The sequence below is a fragment of the Balaenoptera physalus genome, assembly GCF_965194825.1.
Source record: "Balaenoptera physalus genome assembly, chromosome: 20".
In the NCBI taxonomy this organism is placed as follows: Eukaryota; Metazoa; Chordata; class Mammalia; order Artiodactyla; family Balaenopteridae; genus Balaenoptera; species Balaenoptera physalus.
The window spans coordinates 1268852-1295802 of NC_138901.1; the positions used below are offsets into that span (position 1 = coordinate 1268852).

Sequence of the window (26951 nt, forward strand, 5' to 3'; positions counted from 1 at the left end):
ATACTTCTAACCTAGACCTCTCCTCTGGACTCCAGAACATTTGAACATATTCAAATGTTCACCTCAACACGAGGTGTCCAGTAGGCATCTCCAAACTTTGTGTGTCCAAAACCAATCTCTTGATCTTTCCCCCAGATCTGTTCCACGTGTAGTTTTTTTTGATGTAAGTTAATGACAACCCCATTCTTCTAGTTGCTTAGGACAAAAATCTTGACGTCATCCTTGATTCATCTCTTTATCTTGTGGCATTTCCAGTCGGTTCTACTTTGAAATCTTCCTCAGAACCTGACCGCTTCTCACCACCTTTTCTGTCACCATCTGGATTATTTGCGGTGGATTCCCAACTGGCTTCTCGGCCTGATTCTTGCCCGAAACAAGAGCTAGAGTGATTGTATGAATACTCCTGTGAAACCATGTCACTCCTGTACTGAAAACGCCTCCTTGACTCTCCATTGCACTCACATTAAAACGCACGTTCCTTACAGCTGCTTACAACACCATGAAGGATGGGGCCCCTCGTTCTCTCTCATCTTGTCCGAGGGAGATGCTGCTCACAGATCCTCCCTGTGCCTTGAACACACTGTGCATGCCTCTGCCTCGGGGCCTTTGCACTGGCTCTCCCTCTGCCTGGAGTGCTCTTTCCCTAGAGTCCACCATGGCTCCCTCGTCTCCTGCAGGTCTCTGCTCATATGTCACCCTCTCGGTGAGGCTTTCCCTACTTCTATGTTTTTAAAATTGTAAACTACCCCCTACCATTCCTCACTTCTCATCTCACTTTCTTGCTTTATCCTTCTTCATAGCATTTGCACCATCTAACATATTATCACTTTGATAAGTTATATGTTTGCTCTCTAGGTTAGAAGTTCCATAAGGGTAGGGAGAGATTTTTGTCTGTTTTGTCCGCTGCTCTAGTCCTGGTTGCCTGGAATGGATGCATGAATTGGGTGGTTAATTGTAAAAGACTCTATTTGAGGTTGTGGGCTTCTGGGGCTGAGTAGCCTCAGACTCTTGAAGAGTAGCTGCATCTGCGTCACAGGACGTCGTACACTAACCAGCCTCTCTGACTCCAACTTTTTTGGGGAAAAGTAACAATCTTTATGACACTATAATTTTCATATTTTCTAGTAAGTATTTTTAAAGCCTTTAGAACAGTGTGTGCCACCTGGTAAGAGCTCTACAAGTATTTATTAAATAAGCAACAAGTTCTTTATCAACAGCGTTTTTTTATTAAAAAGCATTGGCAGGATGTGAAGCAAGACAAGTAACCCTCATGAGGCTCAGTGTGGCCTTGATTCTGAAGTAGAGAGTGACTTTATTAGTCGTGGGGCTAGCATAGAGTCTGGTGACTTACTAGAGAAAACAGCAATAGTCACAAGCCCTCTCTAGTCTGGAAAAACCAAAACTACCCAGTGTGTTCAGCGCCATTATAGATGCAGAGAGATTTATGGGATAAACTCTAGCGAACTGCTTGTGCACTTAAGTTCATAAATCACACGGCTGTTGTCTTAGTCAGCTTGGGTTCTGTTACAGAACACCACAAACTGGGTGGCTTATCAAGAACAGAAACTTATTTCCGATTGTTCTGGAAGCTGGAAGTTGGAGGTCAGGGTGCTGGTGTGGTCCAGTTCTAGTAAGAGCCCTTTGCCAGGTTGCACACGGCCATCCTCTCACTGTAGCCTCAAACGGCAGAAAGAACTAGCTCACTGGCCTCTTCTTATAAAGGCCCTAATCCCGTTCATGAGGGCTCCACCCCCCAACCTCGTCACCTCCCGAAGCCTCACCCCAAATACCATCACATTGGTATTAGGGCTTCAGCCTTTGAATTTATTCCATGTCCATCCCTGGTTTGCTCCCTGGAGAGATGGAATGAGAGGGGGGACCCAGGTATAGCTCAGGGTTAAAATAAAAACGGGACTGTACAAGAATCGGTATCCTGAACATCTAGGCACCCTTCTGAACGCCCTGGCAGCCCGATGTATGCCGCCAGGCTGTAAACCAGGGGACACAGCTCTGGGCAAAATGGTCCAAGAAGGATGTCCAGTCAGATGCTGGTGTGAGAGAGTCCAGGAGCCTTAGTGATACCCTGTGATGACGCCACCTGTCCCCAAGCCTGCCCGTTTTAGAGGGCCACGCTTTAAATAAGCAAGAACACCGAAGATCACCAAACAGGGAGGACAATTTCTACAGTGAAAAGCAGAGACCAAAACAGGCTGGAACAGCAAGGAAATAAAAGGAACTAAGAAAAATACAAACACTCTAGAGAACAGAAAGAAAATTTAAATGTGTGTGTGTAGGTATGGACATTGTGTAGGTGTGTATGAAATCAGTCACCTCAGGAGAACTGGGATTCTCTGGGACGCCCTGTGCCGTGTGTTCTAGCCGGTGAAGCGCTCGTGCTCTACCATGTGGGCTCGGGTCCTGGCTCCATCACTTCCTAGGTGCGACGCTGAGCAACTCTCTTAACCTCTCTGTGGCACAGCTTCCTCGTCTGTTAAAAATGGGGAGTGATGGTGTGTTCAGAGAACAGCAAGGAAACTCTTGGAAATTACAGACAGAACGGCCGGAGTTTTTAAAATGCAATACAGAGTTTAACATTTAAAGTCAAGAATTGCTACAAAAGATCAAAAAGACAAAGTAATGGAAAATAGAAGCAATAAGAAAAATATGCTAAACCTGCGAGCTCCAATATTCAGAGCTGCAGAGACAGGCAGACAGACAGAGAGACGAGAGAGAAAGAGACCAGGGGGAAAAAGAGAGGAAATTAAGAGAGAAATGACCAAAGCCTTTTCTAGAAATGCAGGACCCAAGCGCAGATTGAAAGGGCCTGCTTAGTGCCTGCACAATGGATGAGAAAAAAGGCCCGGCTAGGGCAAGTCACCGCGACATTTCCGAACGCGGAGGATAAAGTGAAGATCCTGAGGCTTCCAGGGAGAGGGAAAGCAGGTCACACACAAAGGATGGGAACTCGGGTGGCAAAGGAGATCATGGAGTTCTAAGTAATGTGGACTTCTTCTGGGAAGGCCACCCTACTTCCAGGGCATAGAAGTTGTTTGATTTAGATGTATCTGTCACTTCAAAAAAAGAGCTCTTGTGTGTCAGGCAGAGTAGGGCTCAGACCTTGGCTCAGTGAGTCTAAAATCTCCTATCAGCCTCCACCAGGAGGGTCTAGTTCTTTTCTCTTTAAACTAAGGGAAAGGGTGTTAAATTTACCGTCTTCCCTCCCCCACCTCCGATTCCCTCTCCCCTCGTTTCCTCTTCCTTCTCCTCTGTTTCCTCTCTTCCCCGACTTCACACACGTTTGCTGGGTCTATTTCTGTCTCTCCTTCTCTCTTTCTCTTTCCACAGAAGTCTGTGTTTGTCTAATAATTGGCAGGAGAGATCTTTTTTTTTTCTCTTTTGCTTTTTGCTTTTTAAGTGATGAATTGTTGGCGTTAGATCAAAGGCAAGCCCTGTGGTTTTCTGGCTGCCCCAGAAGGGCGGTGCAGCTGGCAGCCATCCCAGCTGCCTGGTGATAGGCGTGTGCGAGAGATACCAAGCTCACAGGTCACTGTGTGTGTGTTCATTGCATGTGTTTTTCAGGCCAACAGCAGGCTGAAGCAGATTGAGAAAGAATACACTCAGAAGCTTGCCAAATCCTCCCAGGTAAGAACTTTAAAGAAAAAAAGAGCAAAACCAAAACAAACAAGAAAGAAACCTACCATAAAAGCATTTGTACTTTAGAGCTAAACGTGATTCTTTTCAGTTTTTTATGGATTAGTATCATATTTTTGATGAGTATGCGGATGCTATTAATATTTCAGTCTTAACTTTTTAAAATCAGGCATATTGAACCATTTGAACCGACACACACGTACACATGCGCGCACACACACACACACACACACACACTCAGATATTGTAAAACCAGCCTGTGTACTTGAACAAGTCCAGGCTGAAACATATTTCACAAGGGCTGGAGATACACACCTACATTTGTGATGTAAGCGGTTTGATACCATCTGTGCTTTTTTTGCAGTATTCCATTTTGCTGCACCTAAAGACTGCTTAACAACAAGATTCAAAATGGCAAATATACCGGGTTAAATTAGCAGCTCAACTGTTGACTCCTTTTGGGAAGAAGAAGAATTACAAGGCCCAACATTCACATCTTGCTGGATGTTGTTACTACAGTAGTTGTAGTGGAAGGCCAGATACTGAACACTTGTCTCTACTTGACTTCCGAAGCTTGGAGTCCTTCTTCTGCCCAAGTTGTTATAATGATGTCCTCTGGCATCATCTAGGGAATTCCAAACATTCCTTAGTTGTATGAGTCATTGTGGAATAAATAAATGCTAATTTTCATCTTACAGATGGATAGATTAAGCCATTTCATTTTGTGGACATCATATCTGATGATTTTTAAAATCAACTTTTCTTAGTATTTTTGCCATGTATAGTGAGATGTGGCAGTCACCTGAAATGTATGTACACAGTGGTAGTACTAGCAACGCTACAACAAAACGGTAATGAAATTAAGAATTTTATGGGGCACTAATCATATTGATTCATTCAGTCTTCATTCACAGGAACTCTGGGATTAGAAACTATTACTGACCCCATTTTTCCGTTTGAGAAAACTGAGACTCAGAGAGGTGAGGTCACGCAGGTTAGCAAGTGACTAAGCCAGGACCCAACCTGTCTTTGACATTGGAACGGAAGGTCTTAACCTGACACCACTAGTCTGGCCCAACCCCTCACGTTTTTAATATGGCAAAACTCTGCCGATAATTATGAAATTTCTTAGGTTCTACAGTTATTTCTAAAATGTGCATGTATTATATAATTCACATCCCATTAGGAAAGCAAAAAGTCTTTGTCTAAGTGAAGATGAACGTGTTTATCTAAAAGATGACGGTGCTGTCTCAATGGCCATTATTCCAGGAAATAACATGGGGAAATATCCTTTTTAATCCACTGAGAAAGATTCTTATAATCAAAAGAAATCTTATTACTCCAAAAGCTAAACTAAAACGTGAAAAAAACCCCAGCTGGCCTACCCTTACATCCTGCTTATTTTGCTTTATGTTAAATGGCGGAGGTAGACCAAAAGTGAGATACAAAATAGCTGATAGAAATGCTTAAACACTGAGAGTATTTAAGTTTTACCTAAAGGAAGGTGTGAAGAAGCCTGATTAGTCCATATTAAAGCAAATTAAATGTAAGTTGGGGGGCAGAAAGCCTAAGCTTTGGAGTCCACAGACCTGAGTCTGAGTACCAGCCCCACCACTTACATGACCTTGAGCGAGTTACCTGCTCTCTCTGGAATCCAGTTTCCTCATGTGTAAAATGGGGGAGTAGTATACTTACCTCATAGGACGGTTTTAAGTATTAAGTAACACAATGCCAGAAAAGTGCTTAGTACAGGGCCTAGGACACGGTAAAGCATTTAACAGCTGTTAGTTCTTATAGGAGCCTGTGAAATCTCAGTGGAGAAAGGAGAGGGGGAGCAAAGAATGAAAACTGTATGGAAGGAGCAAGAAATTATGTATTTTAAATTTATTTCTGGGTGTTCAAGAACTGATCAAATCTCCCTCCAAACTTTGGAGAGGGAAAGGGTTGCTGAGTATTTCCCCACGTAAGGACATGGAGGAGGTAGGGAGCAGACGTCAGCTGGTGACAGCTGTCATGTGCTGTGGCCACCATTCATTAGTGAAAGGGCAGTGCAACACCGAAAAAGAAAAAGCCTGGAAAAGGTAGAGTAACATGATAAAAGATAGTCCATCCTTCTCATGAGAGTAGGATGACCTTGCGTCACAAACATTCTGTTTGCCCACCTCTAAATAATATAACTATTTATATGCGTATAAGTATGTGTATATGTTTACATCTGCGAACTGGCATTTGAGAAACACTTGTCTCTAATCAAGTCAGTTCAGAGAAACAGAGTATTTGAAAATAAACATTATACGACAGAACTGTGGATGGACTTTTGCTGTTTTCCAGTGATAGTCTGCTGGAATCTCTAACTCATATCTCGGCTGAGGAGAGTGCCAGAAGCAAAGCTGCTTAACTGTTTATCAGATTTTTTTAAATCCCTCTCTCAAAAAAAAAAAAAAAGGAATAAGATGAATGCATTAGTAATGTACCTAGGGCAGCATCAGGTTAAATTTGGAAAATATTTTAAATATTTTACTCCCTTAAAGGAAGTCACTTAACCTTTAAGATTTTATCAAGCTCTAGGACCTAGTAGACCATGCACTCTGAACGCTCACAGGCCCAGGACGGCGCCCCTCCTGGGACGCTCGGTGTTCACCCTGATGGCAGCGGTGGCACCATCTCTGGGAACACTCCCAAATATAATTTCCATCAGAATCGCGTATTTGTTCTTTTTTATCTTAATAGTACATATTAACCTTGCCTTTTCATCTTTCATGTGATTTTCCCCACTCATCTGACTTACCTACCATTGGCCTCCTGGTGGCCATTTTTCAAAGAAAAATATTGCCATTTTTGCAGGAATGTAGGTAGCTGCGGAGAAATGCTAGCAGAGCCTGCGCGTCGCCGAGGGACCGATGTCCCCCCGCGTGGCCCCCAAGCTCCCGCTGGCGCAGATTAGAGCCTGGGCTCATGCCCCGTGCCCATATGCCTCCCTCCCTGCCACTCTTCAGGGTGGCCACCCAGAAGGCACGGGTGCCCCTTTTCCACTCATTTTCTAGGGATCTTCAGTGTTTGCTGAACCTTGCCATGCATGCCTTGTCTATTGTATTTTAAAGAAGAGTTTTATGAAAATCTCAAACTCTACTATGATCTAAAAAACAAGAGAGTTAAAAATGAAATCTTGACCTCTGTTTAGAATCCTGTTATTTTTAAGACCTAATAAGACCACTGACATTTATGCAAAGTAGAAATTGCTTAACAATATGATGAAATATTACAGCTTTCATTGGTTGGGTTGCTTACAGTGTTAGCCCCAAATAACTTTCCCTTTGCTTCCCCAAATATTAATTTTTAATATCCATATGGAAATGTTCTTATCCACTTCTTTCTCTGAAGCTAATACAGGATAGACATTTAGTTGAGTGGTAGCATTTTGTCTTACGATTTTTAATATGATTCAATCAAACCCGGTGGCATTTGATTATGATTGTACAGGTCAGTTTTTCTTTTTCTCAGAAACTTTTTACATTATTACTCTATGAAAAGACTAAATTATCTCAATATAATTTGCCAGGGAATTATTTTTTCTTATTTACTATGATTATAGTTCCAATACTTAAATATCTATTGAGTGCCAGTTGTGTGCCCTGAGCTAAGGAGAGAACAGTCTGTTGTCTTATACTCTAGGTCTACAGCCAAGACCTAATTCATCTAGTTAGTGGGATTATATCTCAATCTTAAAGTAAACCTCAAATCTGCTTCCAAAACTATCCATATTTCAGCCACCTCTCTAAATCTGTCGTATCTATCAATCTATCAATTCATTTATCTATATGAGGTATTTCATCTGAAGTGTTTTGACACTCTCCCTATATCATCTTCATAAGTTTTACAATATAATTTGCCAAAGATAATCTCATTATTTCCCCAAAGGAATTTCATTATTCCCGCAAAGAATGTTAAGGTTTTATTTTTCTACACAAAAGCAAGCATGTTCTCCTCACCCATCATTCCTTCCAAAACCTGCATGTATTTATTTTTGATGTATGCTGTCATAAATCTTCTGAAAAGAAGAGATCCATGTCTTATGTCCTTGTGGTCATTTGAAGAGCCCCCAAATATTTTTTACCTTCAGTCTTGGTCAGTCAGAAGCGAATCTAAATCTTACTAATTTTTAAAGGCACGAAATTACTTTGTACCATAAAAATGTGCTGTGTAATCGTGGTGGTGGTATACGAATCTACACGTGATAAAATTGCGCGACAGAACTAAACACACACGTGCGCGCGCGCACACGTGCACACACACACACACACACACACACACACACACACACACACTGAACACATTACAGAATTAAACTCAACACTTCTACCACGTTTCAGTTTACTCAACTTGAAACACTGCAATAGTCATTGAAATAGTTATTTTTACTATTTGGCCCCATGTTCTTATAAAATATCACTCTTAAGACTCATGCTGGGCCAAGGAAATCTGGCGGTTTCTAATCTCCGGCTCCTCTTGCTCTGTGACTGTGAGTGAGCTGCTTATTCTGCACCTCAGTTTTTGACATTTACTCTAAGAATTTAACCTTCCCTGTTTCACAGAAGGGCTATGAGAATTAACTGAATTGCAGCCAGAATGGAAACACTTAATCAAAATTCAGAAAACAGATGAAAACATCTTCATTCTTAGTCAATGAATCCCTCTTCCCATTGCAGAAGGTTCAAGTTTGCATTTTAAAATATTCATATATTTTGTCATTTATTTCACACTTGTTTTATATTTGGTTATTTACAAATTCTAAGTGTTAACCTTTGTTACAGTGAGTTTGCTCACTTCTCAAAGCTTAAATGTGCCTTTTTTGGGTAAATATGCTACTTATGTCAGTAGTAACAACTAATGTTTCTATAGCACTTGGCATCTGGAAGACTCCAGACACTTTCTATTTACTGCCTTATGATACTGTAATCTAGTTTTGTCATCAAATAATAGTTGAAAAACTGAGCTTCAAGGAACATATAGCACTAACTGGTCCAGTGTTTCTCACCAACCAGCCCTTCTCCTCTAGACCCAACAGCATAAAGTTCTAACCCAGGACGAAGGTTGCTTCTTTTGTTAGAAGACACAACCATTTCCTGCTTTTGAAAGGTCATCACTATTGAATTTGAAAGGAAATGGGTACATCCAAACCAAAGGAAGAGCAGTGCTCTCAGTAAACCTATTAAAGAAAAGGTCCCTCATCCGATTTGCTTTGAGACCATGGAGGGAACCCAGTCATGGAGAGACCCGATTCTCAAATGTAGAGAATACTACAGGAGCCTCTGAAATGACTCGTTTGAACCAAAAATAAACTTTCATGGATATATATCAGTTAGGAAGAAAGCAATCTATTTAGAACTATATCATAATAAACTTCTCTTCAATACCAAAACCTTGTTTAAAGGGAAGACACAGTAGTAGCTAGTTAAGAGGAACCGACTAGTACAGCAGTCGACCTGTCTGCAGGGTTCAAATCCTGCCTGTCTCCTGGTCGCATGGCATCTTCAGCAACGTCACAGGTTGACCTCTTGCTCTGCCTCTGTCTCTCCATTTATAAAAGATGGGCAATGGCGGTGCTTGTCACACAGTAGTAACTGACACAGGAACTGAAGTGCTTAGCACAGTACACAAGCGTTAGTAAACACTCAAAAATCATTGTGTAGTATTAGGTAACTATGAACCATGAACTCTGTTCATGATTTTCTTTGGTTATTAGAGTTCAAAGTATTATGAAAGGCAAAATAGTTTTTTTTCACTCTAACAAGTATGTTTCTCAGTAAAATAAATCCTGACACATTTCATATTTTTGAGATCACAGATGTTCTTTCCTCTGATGAGTAAACATTGTGGAATGTTATAGTGGGAACGGCTTCCAAGTATATTTGGTTCAGCAGTTGTTCACCATTCACAGTTTTATTATAGTCTTTTATTGTGTGGAATTTCATGCGTTAGTGTGTGTGATACATTAATTGAAAATATTTAGTTTGTGGACTAGAGTTTTGCCAAATCCATTCTTTCGTGAAGCATAAATACATATAAAATAGAGGCCTCTCACTGAAGAATTTGAAGCTACAGCATGCTGTTTTCATTTTAGATCATAGCAGAGCTTCAGACGACCATCTCCTCTCTGAAAGAGGAGAGCAGCCAGCAGCGGTTCGCTGCAGAAAGGCAGCTCCAGGACGTTGTACAGAAGTTTGAAGATGAGAAGAAGCAGCTGATTAGAGATAATGACCGAGCAATCAAGGTAATCTGGAGACCCCAGTAACCAGTGGTACCAGCTGCTTTAATGTAATTAAAAGGAGGACGGATGGATGCAGGTATCTGGCTTGCTCACACAGCCTGCAGTAACCCATTCACTGGACTCTACCTTTGATGTAGCCAGTGACTCAGGCTGCCTGCCCTCTAAAAGATCACATGCCAGCGGAAAAAGTCATTTTGGGCAAGCTCAGTCCATTCACATTGAACAAATATTTGAAAAATACCCTGTCCTTTCTCTTGAGAACCACTTTGGAGCTGTCTCTTGAAATTAGAATGACTGTCTTAGCCCAGTACTGCTGGCTAATAAATTCAGAAGTCAGCTTCCAGTTTACATTCTATTCTCTGCCCACATCCTTTCATTATGGATTCGCATAATGAGAAAGAACCTGTTTGAGGTTTGGAATGCCAGCCATCTGATGTGCTTTGACACCGTACTGTGTTGCTGCTGAGAACCTAGGTTGTTTCCAAATGGCTTCAGAGGATCACACCTTTAATAGCAACAGAAAATCCCCTGGACCCTGATTCTTCAGGTGACAGGCAGTTAGATCTCAAAGTAGCTTCTTCTTGGCTTCATAGCAGTGAATATTTTTGTAAGTGTCTACATCATGCTGTGTTTAATCTGTGAGGATAAGCATCTGGAAACCTTTATAAATAAGATTTAAAAGAGAACAAAACATTTTTTAAAGAATTCCCAGTAAAAGATTATTTTTCAGTGATTTTACTTTGTTATAACAATGCTTGAAGTATGTAATCATACAAAGCAAAGAAAAATAAAAGAGACATTTGGGTCACTGCCTTTTTCTGCCTAATCCCTCCATCTTTCTTTTCTGTAGCCTATTGTAGGCAATCTGAGTAACTTAGGGAGAAGTCAGTGTTAATGTCAGTTGCTTTGTTGTATATACCCTTTAAGCCTGGACAGCACTGAATAGAAGAGAAACCTTAAGACATGGACCGAACCTTAGAGGCCAGTATATCCAGCCTCCTCACTTTAGAGGTGAGGACTTGTTTTGTTGTTAATGAGATTTTCCCTGTATTTTTCCATCTGTGAGCGTCTTCTCCCCCTACGTGTGATGAGACAAAAACAGATGTTTCTTTTTCGTATTCTGGTAATTTTAACAAATCTTTGAAACTCTTCATTTATAGATGCAGAGGAAGTACTCATTGATCTGTAGAACTGTTTTGCTTTGCGTGAACTGAGCTGACAACTTTATTTAAATTCTTTTGCTATATAAAAATTTCATTTTAAGTGAGTTTCCTTTCCACTTGATACCCAAATACCAAGTGGTAGGTAATTTCCACATTTTAAATAAGTAATTGAATCCCAATATATGCCAAAGGGGAACACTCATTTACTTCATAACAACAGAGTTTCCAGTACTGTTTCTTAAAGATTAAAACATCTTGAGAGAAATGTAATTAGTATAACTGCCTATTTTAAATTAATTTTTTTGCAGTTTTAATCCATTCACCTGTTAAAAGGGAAAAACATTCTGACCCTAATTTCCAACAGACTGTCAAATCATAAAGACTGAAGTTGAAGTTAAAAGATGGCAGTATATATATATGTACATATATATATTTATATTATATTCATGACATATAGTGACCAAAACATAGGTACCTGAAAATAATTAAAATCACAATGTAGATAAGACATAGTTGAGTTTTGATTCACTCACGTAGATTATGGATAAAGTGAATGACTTTTTCTTTTACTAACCTATATCGGATAGTTAATGTATTAGGACTTGTTGCCTTGCACGTTTTTTTTTTAGGCTATGTCACAAAAAATAGTAGGAATAATAGCTGATATTTCTTCAACAAGTAGTATGTACCAGGCTCTTTACCAAACATTTTCATTCACCTCACGTTCCATTGTCTCATTTAAGCTTTATGAGTAATCTTTACGAGGAAGAGTGTTTCTATCATCCCCATCTTACAGATGGAAAAACTGAGGCTCTGGGGTGAAGTAACCAGCCAGAGATCAGATGGCCAGATAACTGTCAGAGCCAGGTTCAAGTCACGGTCTTCTGACCTGACAGCCTCAGCTATTAACCATTACACCAGACCCCTGCATCTACATTGTCTGTGAAAGTGAATCAGTGACCAAGTGTGTAACCAAGTCAGGGTGTCATCACTCTGATTCCCTGTCTGCCTGAATGATGACAGCACTTTTGCAACAGTTGTTTGATCTGTACATTCTAATTGTGTTTGAGTGTTTTGTACACGCAGATACATGGAGGGATAGAGATACTCAGAGAGAGACAGAGTCACCACGAGGCTTGTATTTGGTTTTCTGAGACCAAAATGTACATTTGCCTGCATGTACATTCAAGTAAGCTCGTATGGACCTCATACTTTGTAGTATTACGTCTTACTGTGTTTAAATATTCACTATAAGAACAGTGTGCGTGCTCACTATGAAGTGTGCCTCACCCCACTTTCTGGGTGGAGAACAGAGTGCACAGAAGGCCCAGCGCTCGCTCGGCCAGGGCCTCAGAGTGTTCCCGTGGGTAAGGAGGCCTTTCATTAAAGTCAGTCCTCAGAGAAAACGGAGGTGTCGAGGAGGCCGCTGAAACCCAATTGAAGGGCCACCAGTCTGGGGTAGTGTAACACGATAAAACAGTTCTGGAGAATAATTTGGCAATACCTACCATTATTACATTGCCCGAGAGACGTGCCTAGGCTTTGACCCATTTCCAGAATTTGCCCTACGTGGCAGTTAAAGACTCGCCCTGAGCTTTAGCTAGCCAGAAAGATGCTCATTCTCGCACTCACTCATTTATCTCTTAACTGTTCGTTGATCTCCCGTCATGTGAAAGGCGTCCACAGCTCCGGCATTTTCGGTCTCCTTGCTATACTTCCTTTTCCACCATAGCACATCAGCTGAAAACTAAGCAATATTGAAAGCGATGTTGGAGAAGGATATTTAAGGATCTTGAAGATGTTCGCAAGATAGTTGTCAATGAAAATGCAGTTTACAAAACAGTAGGTACATATGAGGTCATCTTTGGCCAAAAAAAGTGCATATAAAGAGAAAAAAAAACGAATTACATATCAAAATTTTACTAGTGGTTATCTCTGAGTGGTGGAATTTGTGGTAATTTTCTTCTTTTATCTTAGCTCTATACTTTAAGTTATAACAACAATTTTACAATAAGAGACAATAAAAAGTGTTTGGTAAAAAAGGAAGCGCCTTAGCCCAGAGGAACCCAGTGGTCATAAGGCAGTCAGGCAGCCGAGACTCACAGCAGGCACGAGCCTTGAGGCTAAGAAGCGAGGCCCCTCGCAGAATGGAATTCCTGGCGTGCAGAAGGAGGTAGAGCAACAGAAGTGCAGTCACACGAGCAGATCTTTCATGCTGTCGTACACCCCATCTCGAGAGCAAAAAATCTTCATCACTTATTTACTGCTTTACTCCACTCCTCACCTTCAGACTCAAGCTTCTAAAAAGAGCTCTCTCTACTGTAGAACAAGCCACCCCAAAACTTGGTAGTTTAAAGCCACAGCTGTGTTACGTGCCCACGATCCTTTGGACCAGAGATGTGGGCGGGGTCGGGCGGGGTGGGTCTTCTGCTCCATGTGTGGCATTGGGGCTTGGGGGCCTCGTCAGCATACATTCTCCAGGAGGCTTGGCTGGGGCTGCGGCATCCAGGGTGGGTCCAGACCCCCCACGTCGCCTCGTTCTCTGGGCAGTCAGACCTTGTACGTGGAAGCTGCTGTCTAAGAGGGGGGTTCAAGTAGGTGAAGGCAGACCTGCGCTTCCCTTACGGCTACCGTAGGGGACTCACGGTGGCACTTCCACCACATTCTATTGGTCAAGCCAGGTCCCAGCCCCGAACCAGGGGGAGCGGAGATGGTGGCCACCTCTCAGAGGGGGGAGGGGAAGAGGTTGGGGGGCCACGTAGATCCCAGCAGTGGTCTGTGCTCAGCGTCCAGCTCCTTCTCTCCTTGCCCATCACCTGCACAGAATAGTACAGGGAAAACCTGTGTCTGTATCCCTACCACCCAGAATCAACATTGGTCATTAACATCAGGACATATTTTTTAAGAAAATCTACTCTATTTTTGTAAAAAAATGGATAATGGGATATACTCGTAAATAATTCAAAATGCAGGGAGCCAGAAAGGTAAAAATATTTAAAGTCACCACGGGTTTCATCACCCAGAAATAGCCATCTTGGCATTAAGATGAACATCATTTCAGATATCCGACTACATATAAGGAGAAAAGAGAAGGAAAGCCAGAGAGACGTACAGAATGAGTTAATACTCTAGATTCGGTATTTTTTTAGTTTTAGAAAAATCTCAAGTTAATTTTACTTAAATTCAGCTGATGAAAAAAGCTAGACTAAAACAGGAGGAATTGTTAAACTTTTGGGCAGAATTTGATTTGGGGCTGAAAGCTGAGTAGATTAGAATACTCACAGTTGCTCCCATTACCCCTCCTCACCACCTCCTGCCTGGGCTTGTGTTGTATCTTTACAGCGTCTGGGTTTACGATATTCACAATTTGTCTTTAACCATAACCCTTAGTTTAATACCCATGCTATCTTTAAAGGGCATGGTGCTTACCACTAGGCCTTTTATACCTCAGCCTTTTGCACTTCCATTCCCAAAGTTTTTACTTTGATGTGGTTCTTAATTGGCTGGATTTCATGGTCAAGTAGTTCCTTCAAGATTCACGGTACTACCTTCCCTGAGTTTTTCCATGTTTAAGAATGTCTGCCAATGACCTTTATGTTTGAATGACATGTTAGATGGCACAATATACTTGTTTTCATTTTTTCCCCTGAGAACTTATATGTTGCTCATCTAGCAGTTAACATTGCTATGGAGAAGGCTGGGCAAGGTTTGAGCTTTCCCCCACGTCAATGATTTGCATTTTCTGGGGGATTCCTGGAGCAGTCTTTCTTTATCTGTTAAGTTTAATAGATTAACCAGGATACATTCAGCAGTTAACCAACACCCCTCTAAACGTTCAACGTCCCATATCAAATGTTTCTGAAACACAGCTCATCTCCCCTGCATCAGTAACACTCATTTGTAGTGTCTCTGCATTTTCTGGAACCCGAGGGAAGGAGAGGGCGAGCTGGAGTAGAGGCGTGCCTGCAGTCTGGTTGGGCTGACTGTTCAGTTGCTGAGTTTGCACTACCTTAATGGGGGGCGGGGGGGCATCATAGAATCCATTGGGGGTTGAATTATCCCAACTTGGTGTGTCTTCCTGAAGGCTGGACACCTTCACTTTCCTCAGAGGTAGACAGCCCTGACTTCTACCTGTTTTCCCACCCATCCCACAGCCAGAAGAGGAGAAAGCTGAGGCTACCCACACAGTGTCCTTGTCTTCAAAGTTGGTGGTATTAGTGGGAAGTCCTGGGGCTTTGTTAACCCTAACAAAGTAACAATTTGGGGACATGGGCAGATTCTGAAGTCAAGTCACTGAAACGCTGTAGTGTCTCCAGAGTCATGTTTGTTTCCTTCACCACAAGCCCTTGAGGGTTTTTTCCTATTATGTCCACCTTACTACCCTATCTCAGTGCCTTAGTGCTTTTCTGCTCATTTTTACTCGTATTTACTCACTTCATTTGGTGTTGGGAGAGGGAAATTCAGTCTCCTGTGTGATCTTAGAAGCCTGTTTGACTCCTTAGTAACATTTAACGAGGAACCTGTGTTAGTCAGCACTTGCCACAATGCTGTGTAACAAACAATCCCCCAAGTTCAGTGACTTGTCATAACAAATATTTGTTTTTCTTAAAACATATCTATGGACCATTAGTGTGCTTTGACTCCAGGCTTTAGATTGGGCTCAGGCCTACGCTACTCGTCTGTACAGTCTCCTTGGACTAGTAGCTGCCTGGGTGTCCTCAGGGTGGGTTACAGGAGGGCAAAAAATGAGCAGGAAAAACATCCCTGCAGCCTCAGCTTCATTTCCATCCACATCAGTGGGGCAGGGAAATCATACACTCTCTCTAGTCTGGGACCATGAGCATCTATGAACAATGACTTAATCTGCCACATAAACAGGCTCTAAAAACTGCCTTAGCTCCATGGCACTGCTTTCCCAGTTCATCAACCATCCTGAAACCATTTCTCCCATCCCCCGTCTCCTCTTCCTCTTTTTGACACTCAAATATTGGTGTTAAGCAAAGCCTCTTCTGTTTTCTTTGTATCTGCTGTCCCTGGACAATCCCAGCCCCTCATGCAAACTTCCATGCAAATGAATTTTGAATCTCCACCTCCACCCAGACTTTTTCTGAGCTCTCAATCCACATTTTTTTTTAACAGGATGGAAATTTTATTTTATTTTTATTTATTTATTTATTTATTTATGGCTGCATTGGGTCTTCATTGCTGCACGCGGGCTTTCTCTAGTTGCAGTGAGCGGGGGCTACTCTTCATTGTGGTGCCCGGGTTTCTCATTGCAGTGGCTTCTCTTGTTGCAGAGCACGGGCTCTAGGCACACAGGCTTCAGTAGTTGTGGCACGTGGGCTCAGTAGTTGTGGCTCACGGGCTCTAGAGCACAGGCTCAGTAGTTGTAGCACGTGGGCTTAGTTGCTCCGCGGCATGTGGGATCTTCCCAGACCAGGGAACCTGTGTCCCCTGCATTGGCAGGTGGTCAATCCACATTTTTAAGTATTGTTGCACAGTTTCACTTGGATGACCCTCAGGCTGTTCAAAGTAGATACACCATAAACTGACTCTATCTTCCTTCCACTCTTCTCTCACCCCAACCTGTTCTTCTTGTACTGATTATAAGAATTAAAGTACCACCATCATCCACTCAGTCACTCAAGTCAGATTCTGGAAGCCCCCTTGAATGAATTCTTTGCCTCCCTTCCCTCCCCAAGGTCAGTTCCTAGAATAACGTCTGCATATTTCCAAATGCACACCCCATCCCCCAATCGCTAGCTCCTACCTTCTTAGACCTTCACATCTTTGACTTTGCCTGTTACAATCCCTTTTTTGTAGAATCACTGCCAATAGCTTGCCCCTCTCAAATCTGTCCCTCAAACTATTGATAAAGTGACCTTTCTTTTTTTTTCTTTTTTTTTTCTTTTTTTGCTGCATCAGGTCTTAGCTGTGGCACGTGGGCTCTTAGTTGCGGCACGCGGGCTCTTAGTCGTGGTGCGTGGGCTTCTCTCTAGTTGTGGCGTGCAAGCGTCTCTCTAGTTGTGGCATGCAAGCATCTCTCTAGTTGTGGTGCGTGGGCTCCAGGGCGCGTGGGCTCTGTAGTTTGCAGCATGCAGGCTCTCTTGTTGAGGCGCGCGAGCTCAGTAGTTGTGGCACACGGGCTTAGTTGCCCCACGGCATGTGGGATCTTAGTTCCCTGACCAGGGATCTAACCCGTGTCCCCTGCGTTGGAAGATGGATTCCTTCCCACTGGACCACCAGGGAAGTCCCATAAAGGGACCTTTCGAAAACACAAATATGAGTATGTGGTTTGCTTCTTAAAATCCATCGGTGGCTTTCCATTGCCTACGGGATGAAGTCTACCCTTGTAGCATGGCATATGAAACACTTTACCACCTAAACCAGTGGTTCTCAAGGTGTTGTCCTCAGACCCCTGACCCCTGTGGGCCCCTGAGATCTTTTCAGGGGCTCCGCAAGGTCAAAACTACTTTCATAATAGGACAAAGACATCAGATGCCTTTTTCACTGTGTTCGCATTTGCACTGATGGTATAAACGCAGTGGAGGATAAAACTGCTGGTGTTTCATCATGAGACATGGCATTGACACTGAACTGTATGGACCTAAACATATATTCTTAAAATAAAAGTAACTCTTTTTCCAAAGCAAGAAAAAACTACTGTATGTAGTCGTTTTCTTCACCACCACATACTTGTGCTTTAAAAAAAACTGAAATAAAGAGTATTAATTTTATTAAATCTTAATCCCTGAGAACACATCTTCTAACATTAATAGGCAGTACACATAAAGCACTCCTGCTGCATACTGAAGTAGGATGGTTTTCTTGAGGAGAAGCAGCTCTGCATTTGTTTGAGTGTGAGCTGAACTCTAGTCACTTGGAAAGAACGATTGACAGGCAAACTACGCATATTCTGTTCTGACTACCTGGCAGAGGTTTTCTTGAAAATGAAGGAAGTGAGTCTGACACTTCAAGGACAGCAACTGCCTATATTGTTGCTAATGATAAAATTTGAGCTTTCAAGCAAAAATTAGGAACTTGGAAAACTTATACCATCACTGCAAGCTTGACAGCTTCCCAGTACTTGAAGACTTTTCCGACAAGATCAGTGGTATTACTAATGATGTGCACGGGAAGAAACAGGAAAGAATTAATGAAGTGTATCAACATTTGGAAGATTTTTATAACTCTCTGAACCAGTGTTTTCCAAATCACTGTTGTTACAAAATCACGCATAGGTGAAAGACCCATTCAAAAAACAAAGTGGACCAGTGGATTTTAATGTTAACAGTACACAAAGTTTACTGATAGAGTTTCAGATTCCGCATGGCAGCTAACATTTTTAAGAAACTACCGCTTGTCAATTTTTGATGTAGTCACAAGGAATACCCACAGTCATCTGAAAGGTTACTAAACTACCCCTCCCTTTTCAACCGCTTACCCGTGTGAGACTAGATTGTCTTCCTATACTTCAGCCAAAGCAACATCTCGTAAGAGACTGAATGCAGAAGCAGAGATGAGAACCTAGCTCCTTCTGCTGAGCCAGGCGTTGCGATTTGCAAAAGTATAAACCATAGCCACACTCCTCACTAGTTTTTTCTTGCTTTGGAAAAAGAGTTACTTTTATTTTTAAAATATATGTTTAGGTTCATACATAATGGGTTTATTACTGGTGTTTTTAAATGAATTAATAAATGTTTTAATAGTTAATTTTAATTTCTAATATAGGGAATATCAGTAGATAGAACCCACATAAACAAAACCTCTTCGGGGTTCTTGACTTTTTAAGAGTGTAAAGGGGTCCAGAGACCCATAACTTTGAGAACCACTTGTCTAGATGTGGCCCTTCTCTCCACTGTATGAACAGCCAGCCCTCAACCTTCACGCTCTCTGTGATCACACGAGCTCCGTGTAGAGTCCTTTCTCTTAAGGTTTCAATGTCATCTTTCTGTGAGGTGTCTGAGTGAGAAGCCCATGCCAGCCTTGCCCCTTCCTCTAGTGAAGTTTTCTCTGCACTGTAATGGTGGTCCCCAGCCCCTTATCCAAAACCTAGAATGTGTTTTGCGAATCAGCATCTGCAGGTCTAGGGAGGTGGTGTACTGCTCGTCTTTATCTCCAGGTGGGTCTGGGACGACACGCTGCACCCAGACTCGTGCGCAGAGTGAAGCACATGAATCCCGCGAACGGGACAGATAGGGGCTCTGAACACCCTCACGGCGTCAGTCGGGTTTCGTTGCTGCACAAGTTAACCGCAGCCTTTCAAAAACCATTCATGGTTTGAAGAGGGTTTGGGGGCAAAGAGGAGACTGTGACCTGTACTTGATTCCTTCTCTTTATCACCAAGTAGACTCTAAGCCTCTTGAGAGCAAACACTTATTGAAGTTCATGGCTTAGTGGAAGTTCTAGAAATATACTGAATGATGAGTAACTGAATGATGTTACCACATAAATCAAGGCTCTGGAAACTTTATTAAACTTAATCATGTCACTTTATTCTCATTTAATTGATGGCAGCAAGCTTGTAAATGTTTTGTGATGCTATAGCAGATATGCAAAAATAACTAGATTTGTGGTTAACAGTAACATGTTTTGCCCAATAGGCAGATCCTAATAAAATACCCTACACCTTGTTTACACATAATTTCTGTACTCCAGCACTCCAGGGGGAGGTCCCACCAGGCTGTACCCCAAAGCCAAGTCATCTGCTCGGCAGTGAGCGCTCTCCGCTGAACTCACAGAAGTTCATGGGGGGGAAACTGATAGAAATAGTTGTATGGAAAGACCGGGGAACATTCCTCTGGCATCATGCCCCACCACGGCTAAGCCCTTTCTTTGAAGCTGGTGTATTGAAAGTTCCTCACTGTGAAGCCAGATGTCCGAGCAGAGATTTCATATCAAGGAGAAATGTCATCAAATTTTTGCTTGCAGGCCCAGAAAAGAGATTCTAAAGCACGGACGCTCCTCTCCCTTGGCCACTGACTAGAGTTCACGAGAAAAGGTCGGCTGCCAGTAGGACATCTAGAAATCTGGTCTGTGTTACCCGAAGGGCTTGAGGGAGGGAAAAAAGAACATTTCATAAGATTGGGCAATTCTCACTGTGCTAAAAGCTTACAGGAATCCATTTCTCAAAGAATAAAATTACAGACCTCATTGTGGGGTTTCAGGAGCGTTGGGAAACAGAGAAAGCTCAGTGCCTAGCATCACATGGCTTTGTTTGGGACCCGCTCGCTCGTTATTTAATTGTCGTCTCCCCTGCCTGCACGTCCTAAGGGCGTGGAGGGCGCAGAATGGGAATGAATAACGCTAAGAAGAGAGGTGTATTTCCCATCCCACCCAAGAAGGCTTGCCTGCTCACTCAGAAAGGAAGACAGCCATTCAGTCACGGCAGCATAAAGCATGAGTGCCATTGTCCAGGAAGGGTACTGCAGAAGACGAGCTTGGATACAGTGAGGCAGTGAGCTATGGCCCTGCTGCTGGAGCAAGGAGGCGCGATGGCAGTGCGTGAGCGGAGAGGACATGCACGGTCCCCCCAAGCGCTCGACCCCCGCCTTTCCTCCAGGTCTGCTCTCTGGCAGACTTTTGTTGTATTTAAAGACTAGTTGAAGATTATTTGTTCAGTGGGAAAAAACCTTCAAGCACTATGAAAAATGTTTTTAGCCCCTGGGACCCTGCCTGTGTGTACTAAGGAATCGAGTAGGGCTGGCTGGCTGAGCGCGTGACTGACCGCGAGTGACTGCAGGAGCCCAGGTGAGACGGGTTCTTCCCCACCCTGGCGGCGTGGACGGTACCCTCTGCAAGAGCGGAGTCGTTAAGCGACTCTACACGGTTAATTCAGTTACTGCCCCGTCCAAAATACGAATTGCTGTGGCTAATCAGACATTGGAATATAGATGTATCATTCAGGTTTTTTAATGTATAAAAAATTAACACATAACTATTTGGAAATATTTTCATCTTTAATAATTCCGAACTGTATCAGAAGCTATTTCAATGTCAGTATGATGGACTGAAATATATAATTTCATCATTATGTAGGCAGCAACAACTAAAATGACTGAATGATTACCATGTATACATATGTGTTTATACAGGTAATTGTATATATTTACATACATGTGTATATTCAGAAGCGCTGGGTTATATAGGATCCTAATTATTGGAAGACTTGATAATGATTTTAATATATTAAGCTAATTTTATTTTAAAAATTTGGCAATGTCTCACCACAAATGGCTGCTTCACTCTGGCAGAAGCTGAGCTTCTGTTCAGTGCCTGGTGACTCAGCCAGCCTCTCTGTCACCACTTCCCAGTATTGAAGTTCGTGCCTTTTCCTTCCAGCTACCATGACACTACCCCTTGCTTCCCAGGGTTTCCTGGGAAAGGATTCCACTCCCTGCTCCTGTCTTCCTAGGCTCCATCCCCCAGCCTCAGCGCTGGTGACAGCATCAGCCAGTTGGTATGCTGGCTTGAAGGAGCCGACTGGTACGTTGTCAGGAGTGCTGCCAGCTGGAGCACGTGCACCGTGGAAATCGGGGCACACTGCTGCACATGCTTCTTGAGAGCCAGCTTTTCCCAGCGTTATTAAACTTTCACCAGCCTTCAGCTGCCCATGGTCCCCTCCCCCCGCTTCCCTGATGAAGCTCCCTTCCAGCTCTGGTCCCCCTGGTCATGAGGACCGTCTGCCTTCGCAGTACAAGGGGTGTAAGGACAGATGGCTGGATGGACGGCGTTTCACCACCCTTCCTGGTACGCTTTCTAGCTACCCGCCAACCTCGTGCTCTGCTTTTTCTGATGCGTATGAGTCAACTCTACCAAATGTCCCTTTAAAGCCCCTTTTCTAATCCCAATGCCACAGTCTTTGAAGTAGCCTGCTAACTCTTGTCTAAATTGGGCGGTGTTTTCCCACTTCTAATCATCCTCCAACTCCATGCGGCATTTGACCGAATTGACCAACAACTTTCCTTCTAGAGCAAGGCTTGGAAAACTTTTTCTGTAAAAGGGCTGGATAGTAAATATTCTAGGTTTTGGGGGCCATACAGTCTCTGTCACAATTACCCAGCTCTTGCTGTTGTGGTGTGAAAGCAGCCTTAGACAGTCAGTCAACAAGTGGGCGAGGCTATGTCCCAATAAAACTTTATTTAGGAAGACAGGCCAGGTGGCAGATATGGCCCACTGGCCACTGTTTGCTCACCCCTGCTCTAGAAACGCACTCTTCTCTTGGCCTGTCTCCTCTGCTGGTCTCTCTCCCTCCTCGTGGGTGTCCTCAAGCCCGTGTCCTGGGCTTTGCTTCTCCTTTTCCCTGCACAGTGAGCTCATCTCCCCTGTGACTTGAGCTGTCAATTCTATAGAGATGCTTCCCAGAACCCTTGCCTGATTCCTGGTTGGGCCGCGTATCTCCCACTGCCTGTAAATCGTCTTCTTTTGGAGAAGGCACCACTATTTCACACTCAGTAATTGCAACATGAAATTAGCATCTTCCCTTCCAAATTGGCTCTTCTTTCCAGTCTATCAGGGTTACCCCCAGTCTTTCTGTTTCCTGTTAGAAACTTTGGGTTCGTCTTTGTCCTTTCTTTCCTTCATCCCCGTTTATCTCAAGTGTATCACCAGGGTCCTAAAATGTATTTCTTATTCTTCTGATAGGACCCTGTTCAGAGCCCTTCTCAACTTGCGATTGATTTAAAACAGTCTCCCTCAGCTGGTGTCCCTGCCAAAAGCTCTCAGCTCCGGTCCAGCATGAAGAACTCTGCCAGAGAAATCTTAAATCACTGATTTCCCTGCCTTACAAAGAGTGCTTAGAAATCAATACGAAAATACTAACCAGCCAGTGGACCAAAAGAGCAAAGGATATGAACACAGAACTCACAGACAGAAAGTAATATCCAGTAAATATGGGAAGATGTGCTTATTCTCATTCCTAAGTTAAAAATGTAAATCGAAACTGCAGAGTTTTGAAGGGCCTGGCTGCCACTTGATGGGCATAAATTTTGAACCTGAAAAAATAGCCAGTGATGCAGCAGCGTTACTGGAAGTTTAAATCAGTGCAGCCTCTTTGGAGGTCAATGTGGGGGAATGTACTGCCATTTCAAGTGCACATAACCTTTGAACCTTTGGTTCCACTCATAGGAATGTGTTCCGTGGATATAGTTGCCAGGCTCTACAATATCTTTGTAGCACTATTTGAGCAAAAAGCTAGGGAAAAATAAATTATGGTACATGCAAGCAATGAAATAGTATGAGGCCATTTTAAAAGAATGAAGTAGACCTCTCTGTGAAAGTGAGACAAGATTGCCGACATTAGTAAGTGAAAAGAATGCAGAATGCTATGTACATTTAAAGTTGCCTGAATGCATCTCAGAAATGGGTAACTGGTTATTTTAGAGCAATAGGACTTTTTATTTTTCATTTTATGTCTTTTGATGATGTTTTCATTTCTTACAATGTCATATTACTAAACTGAATTTAAAGGATCTCTTTTAATGACAAGGTCAATCTCTTGTGCCCGGCTTTCAAAGCCCATCCAGGTTTCTCAGTATTCCTCAGCATGTACGTTCTGTTCTAGCCAAGCTGGACTTCTCGCTGTCCTCACGTTCACGGCAGTGCCGCGTCCTGCCTTCACTCGTGCTCACTGCAGCCTCTTCGTCTGTCCTCAGCCTTGTTGAGGTCATCTCAGGGTCCTCCCTGCCTCCTCTGGGAAGTTTTTCTGACTGCCCCGGTCCCTGGGGAACCTTATACTTTCATGAGGTTCTGTCATTAATGCTTAGTGATCCTCTTCTTGTTTCTGCTTTCTGCATAGCACCCACAGTACTGGGCACCCAAAAATAAAGACTTAGTTGACTTAAAGCATATAATCTCGAATTAGTATATGCTAAATTTTATGTCTATTATTGTATTTTAAGGCAGCTTTAAGCACATCAGCACCAACCCTCCAGTTAAAAGAAGTAGGGATCCACACACACACACACACATACACACACACACACACACACATACACACACACACACACGCATACACACACACATACACACATACATACACACACACACACACACACACACACACACACACACACACACAGTCTGCAATCAAATGCCTAAGCCTTTGGGTTAGCAAACTCCTCTCTGAAGATGAGAGATCCTTGATGTGTTAACACATTCAACCACTTGAAGAAGTTCCTGCTCTAATGTGAAATTGTTTCATCAGAGACTTTCTTCCCGACAATTAGATGAGCTCATCTCACTTGAAGGATGAGGAAGGACTTAGCATCTAGAGCAGAAAGTGGGGAGGGGGGACATAGACGGTAATTTAGGGGCCTGAGGAGTAGAGCTGGTGGTGTCTTCAGGGGTGGGCCCAGCAGCTTCAAGGTTGGGCCACCGTGGAAGAGGGGGAGTGATTCATATGTATTTGTGACTGTGGTTTACATGATCCTACACTGACACGTACAGGCTGAGATACAGGTGCCCTTTTAAAAAAGGAAATGGAATGTGTGCATATATGTGTGTGTGTGTATTTGTGTATGTGTGTGTATATATACTTTTCAAGAAAAGATAGAATGCGTATATGTGCATAGCTACATATACATATATTTTCCAACAGTTATACATTCTTAGAAAAAAGTGAAGCTATGAATACACAGTTGTATTATCACAACTGATTCTGCATAAATATGCCTTGTAAATCATGGGAAAATTTTAAGACAGGCCTTGCTTACTTTGCTTTACATTTATATAGTGTTATTTTTAGGGAATTTGTTGCATTAAAGAAATAAAACAGAGAGTTAACTTATAGCTTTACACAGACTTTTTGAGGAACTAAATCAAATCAATAAATTAATGAAGATAAACCTAGTTTTTATACATAGATTATATTTTCCAAATGCATATAATTGGAAAAAATTCATGTGATGCTGTCATGCCATCAAAAAAGACCAAAATGTCATTTCCAGGGATGTCAATAGGAGTCTTTTGCTATCATAGCAGCAGTAGTAGCAGCTGAAACTAGAGATTTGGAGCGAAGAGATATGGGGTGGTTGGTGGGTTACAGGAATGCTTTAATGTTGGAAGCACAGAGGAAAGAGTAGAATTAAAAACAAAGACACAGCCCCCATTTTTTTTGAGAGGCAAGACCCTTTTGCTTTTATGTTTCTGTCACTTGCTCCAGGATCCTTCAGAAAGCCCTCTAACCACCTAAATAAATATTCATATGGCTGCTCAACATCTCATTAATAAACCAAGATTTGGTGGTAAAATATTTCAGAGTAACATATGATTTGCATCTCACCCTTGTTTAACTTTAAATCTCAAGCAATTAATAAATTAGACTCGAGAGGTTTTTAAGAAGTAACATCTTACATGCACCACAAATTGCATTATTTTTATGTGTAAATAATGATGAAAGGAGAGATTGTTCCTTTGATGTGTATAAACTACACTGTAAAATATGCAGAGAACATTCTTGAGTTTAGTTGCAGCCAAAACAAATAGACTAGTTCATAAAACAAAGCAGCAGCATTCTTAGAAACAAGCATTACTTTTTCTTTTCTTCCCAATTGCTCTTTTTCCATCTTATATTCTTGCCATTCCTTGGGGCAGATTCATTCCAAGTTCAAAAGCGATGCTAGCCTGCATTTCCTCATCCAGGGAACCGGGTCCTTCTCAAGTTCTTTCCAGTGAACTTGTCTTCCTATCAAGCTCAGACCAGATCTCAGCTGGACTGCTGGTTCTCCTGCAGTGAATTGTTTTTGTCAGTAGTATTTCATTGTTGCTTAAAAAGCCAACTATTTCAAATGTTAGCAATATTTGGAATATTGGTTAGGAATATCGGTGTTCCTCAGAGAGATATATTTACTTACTTTTCTATCTTCCAAGCTGGCTTATCTAGTTTCCTTTTATTTTATTTTATTTTTTAGTTTTTATTTAGTTTTTTGGCTGCGTTGCATCTTCATTGCTGTGCGCGGGCTTTCTCTAGTTGGGGCGAGTGGGGGCTACTCTTCGTTGCAGTGCGCGGGCTTCTCATTGCGGTGGTCTCTCCTGTTGCGGAGCACAGGCTCTAGGCGGGCAGGCTCAGTAGTTGTGGCACACAGGCTCAGTAGTTGTGGCTCGTGGGCTCTAGAGCGCAGGCTCAGTAGTTGTGGCTCGCGGGCTCTAGAGCACAGGCTCAGTAGTTGCAGCACACGGGCTCAGTAGTTGTGGCTTGCGGGCTCTAGAGCGCAGGCTCAGTAGTTGTGGCGCACGGGCTTAGTTGCTCCGTGGCACGTGGGATCTTCCCGGACCAGCGCTCGAACCCTGCATGGGCAGGCGGACTCCCAACCACTGAGCCACCAGGGAAGTCCCTCCTTTTATTTTTAAATCGTATCTGCAGATCCTTGTTTACAGAGTCTGAGTCTGACCTGATTTTTTTCTTTGGTGTACTCAGTAAACAGCACCTTGTTGTAAGTTCATGTCTCCCAGGGGAAGGATGCAGAAACGGTCTGGACTCCTGTTAGAATGTGGAGCAAGTTCAGGATGAACCTCGCAAGATGGTTCGTGTTCTCCATCTGACCAGGCACGGCTTCTTCCTTGAACACAACGAGCAGCTAGAATGAACTACGAGGTAGTTACGCTGAACCGGAGAGGCCAGAGGTGTACACCTGACCTGCAGTCCCGCCCAGCCTGGAAAGCGGGTCTTCCTCCGCGTGAGCAGATTTGCTGCGGCCCTGTCTCAGCCTTGCTGACAAGTCCGCCTTCCCTTCTTGGCCTGACGCTTTTTCATTAACACTGATCCTGAGCGCTGGTCATTTCAAATAACCGTCTTGTCTATCAGATCCTGAGTCACCTTTTCTCTAGCTGAGTTTTTATTCTGATTTCTTTTCTTCTGAGTTTTCCACTCG

The 26951-nt window shown here is 42.8% G+C and overlaps 1 protein-coding gene across 22 annotated transcripts in view; it reads left to right on the forward strand.

Moving 5' to 3' along the window:
• CEP112 (centrosomal protein 112) overlaps positions 1–26951 on the forward strand; it is a 420211-nt gene that overhangs the window by 323409 nt on the left and 69851 nt on the right. For 20 of the 22 annotated variants that reach the window (XM_082441876.1, XM_082441874.1, XM_082441881.1 and 17 more), the window contains 2 exons: positions 3580–3642; positions 9773–9922. The exons of 1 other annotated variant lie outside the window; for it this stretch is intronic. In XM_082441876.1, the coding sequence (XP_082298002.1) occupies positions 3580–3642; positions 9773–9922 (213 nt within the window). Of the gene's footprint in view, positions 1–3579; positions 3643–9772; positions 9923–22725; positions 23088–26951 lie in introns of those variants that run through there. One more of the 22 variants, XM_082441872.1, reaches the window with a different exon arrangement.